Source organism: Cannabis sativa, chromosome 1 (assembly GCF_029168945.1).
Source record: "Cannabis sativa cultivar Pink pepper isolate KNU-18-1 chromosome 1, ASM2916894v1, whole genome shotgun sequence".
Taxonomy (NCBI): Eukaryota; Viridiplantae; Streptophyta; class Magnoliopsida; order Rosales; family Cannabaceae; genus Cannabis; species Cannabis sativa.
This window is the reverse complement of record NC_083601.1, coordinates 66798956-66810413: the sequence shown is the minus strand read 5'-3', so window position 1 is coordinate 66810413 and position 11458 is coordinate 66798956. Positions and strand designations below refer to the sequence as shown.

The 11458-nt window shown below is 32.5% G+C and overlaps 1 protein-coding gene and 1 pseudogene across 1 annotated transcript; one reads left to right on the top strand and one right to left on the bottom strand.

Moving 5' to 3' along the window:
* Positions 1 to 1266: 1266 nt before the first annotated feature.
* Positions 1267 to 4279, bottom strand: LOC115707308 (SNW/SKI-interacting protein A). Its single transcript, XM_030635222.2, has 2 exons — positions 4003 to 4279; positions 1267 to 3654 (listed from the first exon to the last, which is right to left on the bottom strand). The coding sequence occupies exon 2, from the start codon at positions 3619 to 3621 to the stop codon at positions 1774 to 1776; it is 1848 nt and encodes a 615-aa protein (XP_030491082.1). The 5' UTR covers positions 3622 to 3654; positions 4003 to 4279; the 3' UTR covers positions 1267 to 1773.
* A 1505-nt stretch (positions 4280 to 5784) lies between these two features.
* Positions 5785 to 7087, top strand: LOC115704470 (probable serine/threonine-protein kinase PBL7; annotated as a pseudogene).
* Positions 7088 to 11458: the final 4371 nt, after the last annotated feature.

The following is an 11458-nucleotide window of genomic DNA, read 5'->3' as shown; positions in this document are numbered from 1 at the left end:
AAATTGTTTCCACAGCCATATGACACAGAGGACACATGAGATCGACATAAACATGCTTAGTGTGCAGCTGAGCCTTCGTAGGGAGATATCCCGAAATAGAACGCCACAAAAAATCGTGAACTTTGGGAGGAATATGCAGCTGCCAAAGCTTATTCCAGCCATCTCTTTCTACAACAATTGGAAACTCACCTTTAACCAATTGTAAATGCTTGTAAGCACTCTTTACAGTAAAAATTCCTGAAGTTTCTTTCGCCCAAAACCAGCTATCCACCTCAGCCGTGTCACTTAGCTGAATTGACATGATCAGTGCACTATCACGCTCATTAAAAAGATCCATTATGACCTCAACATCCTAGGTTTTAGAATCAACAACCAGCAATGAACTAACAACCTGATTCTCCAATCCTGGATGGGTTGAAGAAACATATGGATTACTTGAATCAGGTAGCCAAGGTTCCCTTAAAATACTGACATTCGCACCAAACCCAAATTATCTTCGAACTCCTGCCCGCACCAGGTCCTGAGCTTCAAAAATGCTACACCATATAAAGCTTGGATTTTGTCTTAATATAACAGATAAAAAACTACCATTAGGATAATATCTAGCTTTGTAGTTCCTACGAGCCATAGAAGTATCATTAGACAACAACCGATAGCCTTGTTTAGCCAAGAAAGACAACAAATTGTAAATATGTCCTAGTATTCCAATTTTGACTATGGAATAATTTATAAGGTTAATTTCACAAATGCACAAAAACAACAAAAATACGGTTCTACGGAATTTTAAACATTTTTACGATTTTTTTTATTTTATTTACATAAAATACGGTCTTTTTATGTTGAAATTTTGTTCATTTGTTGTTAATTTTTTGTTATGTATGTTATTTTTTGTTGTTTTTTTTTTTGTTGTTATTTTGATGTTATTTTTATATTACTTTTATGTTGTTTTTTTTGTTGATTTTATGTTGTTTTCGTATTATTTTTTAAAAAACCGTAAAAATGTAAAAAAAACATTCTTTGAACGTAAAAATGTAAATATTTTACAAAAAATGGTGCATTATGTAATTATCCTAATTTATAAGCATCCTAAGAACATAATATGAAGTTTTTTTTTTTTTTTTTTGAACATATGACATTAAGTTGAACCCAGTATTATATGTATAGATGATTATTTTAGGCCTTCTTGGGTGCTATTAGGATGTAAGCAATTTGTTTTTGCCAATACATATTCTGATTCATTAAAAAAAAAAAAAGTTGAACCCAGCATTTTTGAAATATGAGGATTCTATTAAGAGTCACAAAGTACAGTGAACAAATAGGTCAACCAACTAAACAGTACCTTTAACAAGCACCACCCATATTCCAGGGCATTTGACAGATAAAATAGTCATTACGGTAAAATATAAACCTAAAAATATCAACCTTAAGTTGTTTACACCGGTTCTCTGTTCTAGATGTACTAACAAAGTTAAGCAAGTAGAAAGCAATTTGAAACAGTTACAACTTAGCATGGGAGCTTAACTTCGCAACTTCTGCATTTAATTAAAGCATCTCGACAAACGAAAGTTAACATAAAGCACATATCCTCCTCCACAGAACAATGATTTCTTTTCAACTTCGTATTTCCACATACCAAGCATGGCCTGCCAGAGGCTTAATCAGCAAGTCAATATAGGGAGGAGCAGTTGGACTCAGTCCCCTCTCATAGGGGAAAACAGTTGTTATATATTCAATTCTGCAAATAATATGTCTGAACCAGCATGGAGTGGCTCTTTAACGACCCCTCTCAAACCCAATGCGACTTCTGCCTGAACCTCCACCCTCGTAGCCATCTCGCATTGCAGAGCCTGCAGTTGCTTTCATTGTCCCTCCAGAACCAACCTTGTCCATAGCTTTCTTCCCTTTCTTCACCTCTGTCAAGAACTGGTCTAGTCCAAAAGGATCAGCCTCTTCAGCATCCTTCTCAAACTCAACTGGCCTATCTCTTGGACCTGCCCTCTCGGAAGTACCAGCAAATGCCTTGTCGGGTTTGAATCGTTCAGTCTTCATGATCTTGTCCAATTGCTCATCAGCACCTCCATACATCTCAGCATCAATATCTTTCTTAGGTCTGTAGAGGGTTGAAAGAGTAGGCTGGGCTGTAAACAAGCCCTTGTCATACACATTGTACTGGTCATCCGTGGCAAAACCAGATTCCATTCCTTTGTCTTGATTGAATAACCTCTGGTCATACATAACCTCTCCCCTTCCAGTTCCTGTAGAAGCCATGCCAAGAGCGACCTTCTCACTGATATCACGATCTCTATCTCTAGTAATTTTACTTTTCTTGCCCATTGCTACATCTTTGGCTTCCAATCTTCTCTCTCTTTCCCTTTCTCTGCGCCGCTCTTCACGAATTTTCTCCCGCTGTAACCGCTCTTCCCTTTCCTCTCTTGTCTCCTTTGGATAATCCATCTCTCTTTCCCGTTCTCTTTCTCGCTCTCGCTCCCTTGGACGATCATAATCCCCTCGTGTGTCAGCTGCATCCATTGAGCTTTTCTCGGAAGGCATAGGAATAGCTGCTGGGGCAGCTGTACCAGTTCTCTCGGAACGTGCTTTTTGAGCTAACATTCGCAATTCCTGCTCTTTCCTTTCCTTTTCCTTCATGAGCATCTCCTTTTGAACTTTTGATCTCATAGCAACTGCTTCTCTTGCCTTGTGTTCAGCAACATACAGCGCTTCAGAAAGCTTTGCAAAATTATCATTAATTTGAACATCTTGCAGTCCTCTCCCATCAGCTGCAAGACGTTTATCAAGGGGAATAGTATACCCCTTCGGATTCTTCCAGTTTGAAATACATGGCGGTATCTTCCAGTCCTGCTGATCTTTAACAGTCACAGGACGTGGTGGAGAATGCATAACTGGCACAGGTGGGGAGCCAGAAGCCTTGGGAACTCGCTTATGCTTGAACTTAGGAGGCTCAAGTGGGTCTACTGGCATCTCTACCATCCTGATAACCCTCTCCTTTGCACCTGAATTGAATGCTGCAGATTGCTGGGATGGCTTATACTTGATAAATTTAGAGTCTGATGACTGTTTAGGAACATTTTTCGGCTGTGCTGCACTTAATCTCACATTCACAATCTTTTCAAGGGCAGCCTTTGTTTCTTGTGTCGTTTCTTCAATTACTTTTTCCATCTCCTCATCTTCATCGTCAGCAGTGTCGACTTCATTTTTCAAGATCTTTGGTATAAGATCTTTATGTTGTGAGTAAACAATCTTCCTTGAATTCTCGTTCTGCTTCACAATGGCATCATAAGCAATGTTTCCATGGGCGTCAACCGTAAGTGGCAGAATTTTCGACTCACTAGGCTTCCCTGATTTATCCCTACCCATGCCAAGAGGGTACTGAGCTATGTGAATCTCCGGGAACGCACCCCCATCACCAAAATCCTCTACTTTACGAGGAACAAAGCCTGCACGATTTAAGTAAGGAGGAACTGGATTGGGTTTGATTACAGCTTCAGCCCTTTCAGCTTCAGATGAGCTATAACGCTTCTTAAACCATGGATCATTAGAGTGATCATAATGGGTAATAGTGGTTGCTTTCGGCACAGGAAGAACTTCCTTCAAACCGGCCATTCTAATTATTTGATAAACTCACTCCCTACAAACCTGAAAATAAAGAATAACAAATCAGGACAAAGCTGTGAGCTTTAATTCGACAAAGTAAAGATTCCCTAGGGAAAGTTCTCGCTCGCAACGTACTCAGTCTCAAACACCCCCCAACCCCAAAAATATATATATATATACAGTACAAGCAACTTCTGGTAATCATGAACTAATAAGAAAAAATCGAAAGATAAAACCTAAATCAAATCTTAAACAGCTATGAAGAACCCAAAATTAAAATCAAATCGTAAAGCAAACAGAAAAATTCCAAGCGAGCATTTGTTAAGAAGTTAAAAGAAACCCTAGATCAGGAAACGTAAGAAAGAAAGGAGCAAAAAGAAATAAGCTAACCTGAGAAAAGGTTTCGAATGAGAGGTTGAAGACAGCGGCGGCTGGGTCGGTACGGACGATTCTCCTCAATTTCAATCTGAGCAACAACGATTCAAAGTATTTTATTTGAGTTTTGCAATGGAAAGGCAAGGCCCCCCGCTATAAAAAGATAGTCTCGACTATCCTATTTCGAATAACACTAGGTAAATCGTGAAAATCACGTGCTCTAATTTGTGATTTATAATAACGTAAAAGATAAATTGATAATGGAATTATTGTAGTTTGAGAAGAATTTCTTTCTTGTATTCAAAAAAAAAAAAATATATATATATATACTAGGTGATTGTTACGTGCCAAGCCACGTAGTGTTAGTTTTATTTAATATTTTAGTTTTTTATTTTAATTAATAATTAAAATAGTATAATTATTTGAACGATTTTGTTTTATAAAAATAAAATATGTGTCAGTATATTTAGTAAGTAAAACATAGTTGTGTTATAATAATGTATGTTATTAATAGTAAAATGTACATTAATCTTCTAATTGAAAAAAGTTCTATTATCTCATTTCATATCTAATAATAGCTACACAACTATATATTTATAGACTTTCACATTCTTTGCAAATTACTAATAAGCACCAATAATATTTTCATATTCTAATATTTTTCAACCTTATCCTCTTGGTGGTAAAATTAAAAATAAAACTAAAAATAAGCACAAACATATAAGGTAAATACTAATTACAGCTCATTTCATTTTTTTTTTTTTATTATTTTTTTCAACAAGCTTTTGTTATTATTTTTGGTTCATAGACTGTTGCAATGAAGTTTATAATGAAGCATGGGAAAAGTGACAAGGATATTCACAATCTAAGACAGGAGATTGAGGTTTTTTTTCCATAATTTGATTTCATGATGTTCTTAATCAGTGATTCCTTGATGTTTTTTTTAACTTGGCAGTTATTTTACAGATTCTTAGAAAGCTAAAGCATGAAAATATCATTGAGATGCTTGATTCTTTTGAAAGCCCTCAGGAGTTCTGTGTTGTAACCGAATTTGCACAGGCAATGATCCTTTAATCTTCTCGAGTTTTACATTCACCATAAGCTAAACATGTATTAAAATCAGTCATTAAAACTATGTTAGACATGTAATAGTATGTGACTAGCCCATTCTAGAATGGATTCTAATACATGCATCTTCCTGATGACCAGGGCGAACTATTTGAGATTCTCGAGGATGACAAGTGTCTTCCGGAAGAACAAGTTCAGGCAATTGCGAAACAGTTGGTACATCCTCTTCAACTTCAAGTTCTTCTCATTGTCTTTCTACTGGTACTGGTAAGAGTACTCTGTCTTCATTGTCTTTTTACTTCTCAACACCTTAAATATCTTCTCTCTGCATATTAAATATCTTTTTATCATTTAGCCTTATAATATAATTTTATCTTAATTGCTGCTGCTAAACTCTCTTATTTTTAGCATATGATGATTTATGTACTCTTTTTAAATTTTAATTAATAATTGTGTAGGTGCTATATTTTTAATTGCCGCTAATCTTACCTCGTGTGTCTTCATACTCTTTGGTTCTCCGTTTCTTGACCAACCCATTCATACCCACGAGTACAGGGGTTAGCAGTTTTGTTTAATTTTCAAACCTCATTATTTCATACGAAAACTTAATCCATTCGAGTTTACTCAATAGGTATACTCATAGTAGCAGTACATGGTAGAACTTACCTTACTCTATTTGTGAATTAGTAGTTGGATCTTAATAGAACTGGTCTGTGATTTTGAACCATAATGGTAAAGGTGAGGAAATTATACCATGTTTATGATGTTTTCTTTGGAAATCTGATAAGTACCTAAATTTTGTAATTCAGTGTGCGTTTGTTATTGTCTGATTTCCATTGTCAGGTAATTACAACACAACTCCGTCCATAAATGAGAAGGAGCCTTCCAGCAATGGAGGATCCGATCACATTGCAGCACAAATGTTTACATTCTGTGAGTTGGCAGCTGCAACTAGAAATGGGCAGAATGTCTCTTGGGTGAGGGAGGTTTTGGTCGAGTGTACAAAGGGCCTTTAGAAAGCACTAACCAGGTTAGTCCAGTGCAATAATACGGTTACCATTTTATGAAAAAAAAATAAGACGCTAATTTACCTTCTTAATTTGTCAATATATGTTTTCTTTCATGCTTTTCATCTTCTGAGTTTTGGACCAATTTATTTACAGAGCCCACCAGTTATGGCATAGTTATCTCAGTTTACCTTAATTTGAGTCATTTTTGGGCGGTGTTTGTATTGCAAGCTAACTATGGATTCTGTTATTTTGTGTGTTTTGTATAGGTTGTAGCAATCAAGCAACTTGGTCGTAACGGCTTGCAAGGGAACAGGGAATTCTTGGTTGAAGTTTTGATGTTAAGTCTTCTTCATCACCCTAACCTTGTTAACCTTACTGGTTATTGTGCTGATGGTGATCAAAGGCTTCTTGTTTATAAATATATGTCCCTAGGATCTTTGGAAGACCATTTACATGGTATCTATTTCATTTTGTCCATTTCTTAACCTCATTTGTCTATTTATTCTTTTGCACATGCTAAAGTTTCATAAGCTTACTTTGCAGACATTACACCAGGAAAGAAACGACTCGACTGGAATACAAAAATGAAAATAGCAGCCAGGGCAGTAAAAAGATTGGAATATTTACATGACAAAGCTAGCCCTCCTGTTATATATATAGATCTGAAATGCTCCAATATTTTGCTGGATCAAGGGTACCATCCTAAGCTTTCTAATTTTGGCTTGACAAAACTCGGGCCTGATGGGGATAACACTCATGTGTCAACAAGGGTAATGGGAAATTTATAGGATAATAATGATGAACACTGCCAAGGCCAAGGCTAAGGCTAAGTTGGATGCAGTGGGTAACTTCATGCATTCATTTATTTTTTTACCTTTTACTGTTCTTCATCTTTTAATTAATATTATTAACATATATATGTCATTAATTTGTTTAATAATTGAGTATATATATAGGATGATGATGGTAACGGTGAACACTGCCAAGGCTTAATGATGAAGAGTATTATAGTATTATGGCTATTGTGTTCCTGAGTATGCAATGACTGGTCAGTTGACATTGAAATCAGACGTATATAGTTTTGGAATAGTTTTTCTGGAAATTATTACAGGCAGGAAAGCAATTGACAATTCAAGAGCTACAAGAGAGCAGAACTTGGTTGCTTGGGTAAGAAAATATAATTAACCAATTCAAAGTTCTCATTTTCCGCCCGGTACTCTTAAATCCAAGAGAGACAGCGAGAAGAAATTACAATGGTGGTAGTGAATTATCAGACCTTTGTGAATGCTTCTCTCACTTGCATCTCATTCACTCTACAGTTAGCAAACCTGTGATACGAATAAAAAAATGTCAATCACATTTGCTTCTCCATTTTTTTCATTTATTTTCGTTACATAATAAAAAAATGTCAATCACATGAGCATGTTGTCGAGGACTCCATCTGATGAAGTGGGGGAAAGACCTTCACGGTTCACTCAACAAATGAGTATGAATAAATTGAGATAAACTTACTTTTTAATATTAATAATAATGTGTATGATTATGTGTATATCATAGGTTTATATACACAATTATGACATTCTTAACAAGTGTACTTATATAAAATATATCCTTTAAAAAATAATTTACAATTAATTATTGAATTCTTAAACAAAAACTACTAAAACTTAAATAAAACTAATATTTACGTGGCTCGGCACGTAATTTTCACCTAGTATATATATATATATATATCTTATTTATTCTTAAATTAATATCCCGAAATTTGGCTTTCAATAAAAAAATCTCAAAATTTTATTAAAACAATTCCACTAATTTTTTTTTTTGAGCAATTTGCGGCGAAATCTTTTTATGTTTTAATTTTTATACATTTAACTTTTTTTTTTTTTTGTGGCAAAACTCCCTTATGTTTTAATTTTTATACACTTAACTAGGGGTGTACATCAGTCGGTTTGATCGGGTTATAGTATATTTTTACCAATCTAATATATTTGTCTGATTGCAAAAATCTAATTGTAAACCTTTCAATGAAAAAATATAAAAATTGTAACCCGCCTAATGATTTTTATCGGTTTGGTCGAGTTAACCCGTTTAAACCGATCTTTATTTTTTATTTTTTTAATTATTGTTAATTTTTGGTGTTCAAATAATTGATTTGAAAAAATAAATGTATAGTATAGGCCTTTCAAGATTAAAATGGTTATAGTTTAAATTAGAGCATTGCTATTAGGCACCAGTGGTGCCTAGCACCTTTGCGACATGTCGCGTTGCGATTGGTTAGCGATACTCCCTAAAAACTATTATATTAAATTATATGGGACCCGATACTTAGTTGGACCAATAACGATATTGACACATAAGAGGGTGCTAGGCACCACTGGTGCCCTTTAGTGTTTCTCTTTAAATTAATGTTAAAAAATAATATAAATTGAATAAACATTAAAGTATTAAATAATATTTTTCAAAAATTAGAATAGAAAAATATACTAATATGTAAATTCTAAATTTCAACTTCAATATTCAAATATAATCAAAATGATCAACTATAAATTCTAAATTTCAACGTAAACACTATAAATTACAAACTTTAAATGTAAAATAGTTTAACTATTAAACGTAATTTATATATTATATTATAGATAATTTTAGTGAAAAATATGTAAATCGGTATATTCGGGTTATTTGGACGGGTTAGAATAATATTTAACCCGCCCAATATATTCTTTGGGCGATTTGAATTTTTCGTAAAGTTATTTGAGTTGTATTTTTGTCGGTTTATTCAGTTTGGTTTGGGCGGTTTATTCGAGTTGGGCAGTTTGTAAATTTTTTTGAACAGTCCTACACTTAACCTCCTTATCTTTTTTTTTTTTTTTGTGGCAAAACCCTCTTATGTTTGAATTTTTATACACTTAACCTCTTTTTTTTTGTGTGGCCAAACCCCGTTATGTTTATTTTTCTTTACAAATTTGACACGCCAGTTAAATATTATCGTTAAATATCAATTGGATGACCACTGTATACACCTGTGTATATGTAACAGTAAAACTTCAAATATAAGTACCCATATTTTTCTGCCGTGGCGGGCGTTTCGTGTCATTGCTCGTCACCCTGCTTCTATTTGTCTAGATGTGATCCAAGCAGATTCAAGTGCTTGAAGAGCATATCTACCGAAGCAAATACAATTACCCCGATAAGATATTTCTTTCATTCTTCCTTTATGGTATTTACGGAACCGGGTCCTTTTAGGGTTATAGTTTAGGGTTTTTTATTAGTTCCATCTCTACTACTGAACCGGACATGAGAGTTTCTTCTCATCCAACTCCTCGCGAAGGAAATGATTATAAAATAATATACATATATTTAATCAATAATACAGTAGTAATCCAGTTAGTATTTAACGGTAATATCTAACTAAAATTTTAAATTTGCAAAGACAAGTAAACTTAAAGGAGTTTTACCACCAAAAAAAGATAAGGAGATTAAGTGTATAAAAATTAAAATATAAGAGGGTTTTGCTACAAAAATAAAATAAAAGAGTTAAGTGTATAAAAATTATAACATAAAGGGATTTCACCGCAAATTGCTTTTTTTTATATATATATTTTAAATCAGTTTAGATCTAAATTAAATATATTTTATATATCAATAAATATATTAAAACTTGTCAAAGTAAAAAAAAATATATTAATTGTTATAAAAATAAGAGGAATTACTGCATATATTACTTTTTAAACTTTGTTTTTCTGTTTTTTTACGATTTTTTTAATTTTTTTATTTTTACGATTTGAGTTGTTTCATTAATTTGCGATTTAAATTGCTTCAAAGACTACGGTGTGGATTGCGATTTAGATAACTTTGTGGGTTGCACAATTTTGTAAAAATACAAAAAATAATAAAATTTATAAATGATAAAACCCCTAAAAATAATTATAAAAAGAGATAAAAAAAAATCTCTATTTGTTTTGAAATTACTAACTAATCACCAATTTATTTTTTCTAAGACTAAAAATTTATAAATATCAATACAACCAATTATGTTTCTAAAATTATTTTTTAAATTAAAATTTTTATATTGACATATTTGATAAAATAAATAAAAATAATTATAAAAATATTTTTGAAATTGATTATGTGATTTTCGAAATTGATTTTATGAATTTTTGAACTTAATATTTCTATGTTTGGTGTGAAAAATATTTTTGTGAATTAAATTGTGCTCATTGTTAAAATAAATGTATAGTTTTCTTATATATAATAATATTATCTTCACTTTTTGTTTATAAGAAAAGTATTAAAATTTATTTTATTTCTTTAATTTGATTTTTCTATTAATAAATCGTGGATTAATGTTTACTTTGTTTCTTTATTATTTAAGGAAACTTTGCTGAAATTTTGTCTAAGTTCGGTAAATCTGTTTGAACAGATTCTCACTTTTAGCCCAACAAGTTCTTAGTATTTTATTATTGTGTTATTTCTATATTATTTATTTGTAAAAATTGTGCAGGTTGAACACACTTAGATATCGTTCATCATGCTTTGGGAGAAGACTCGTTTGAGTTAATTTTTGAAAGAAATAGTGCAAGTGTTATGATTTGAAAAGAGTTCAATATCTTAGCACTTCAAAAATTTGATTAGGAGTTTAGATCGTAACAGTTGCGACAAATTCAAAGAGAGAGTCTTTATTTGTATAAGTCAATTAGATTTTGTAAGCACTATGAGATTCTTCTAATAAATTTCATTCTTTGAGCATGGCCCCGTAGACTAGTAGTAATTTTAAAAGATAATTGATACCACGTATAATTTTGTGTGTTCTTTTTTTATGTTCATTTTTACTCTTTGTTAGTTATATATTTAAACATATCTAAATAGTTCTTATGCCTGTTTAAACATCTCTATAACAGTGAGTAATTAATTAATTTAAATAATTAATTCAGTAATCATAAAAATAAAATTTCATTTTGGTATCAGAGTGTGTCTATCGAAATCTTTAGAAACCGATTTAATAATAAACTAAGCTAAGGAAATATGTTCAAGAGATGAATAAGAACGTTAATGAATCTTAGTCCATATGAGTCAATATTACTGAACTTAAAAAACTATGGAATATGTTTACACAATAGTCCATAAGTCAATATTTACCTCGTGCAAGTGAATCGAACACCTCTTGAATCAAAAAGATGCAGCAAAGTCATCTATAGGTCGAACGAGTCATCGCCAAGTTATGACCCGTGTACTGTTAGTCAAATAGGGTTTCAATGTAGTGGGGATTAACTTGACTTTTCTAATAAAAATGTAAATTTGTAAATGCGGTTTTTTTTTTATTCAAATAAGCTACGTGTGTAATTGTATTTAATTCTTAAAGAATCAAAATGTTGAGTAAAGTTTTTTGGGTA

Bases quoted from the DNA above. Each gene is read 5' to 3' on its own strand.
- LOC115707308 (XM_030635222.2), bottom strand. From the start codon at position 3,621: ATGGCCGGTTTGAAGGAAGTTCTTCCTGTGCCGAAAGCAACCACTATT.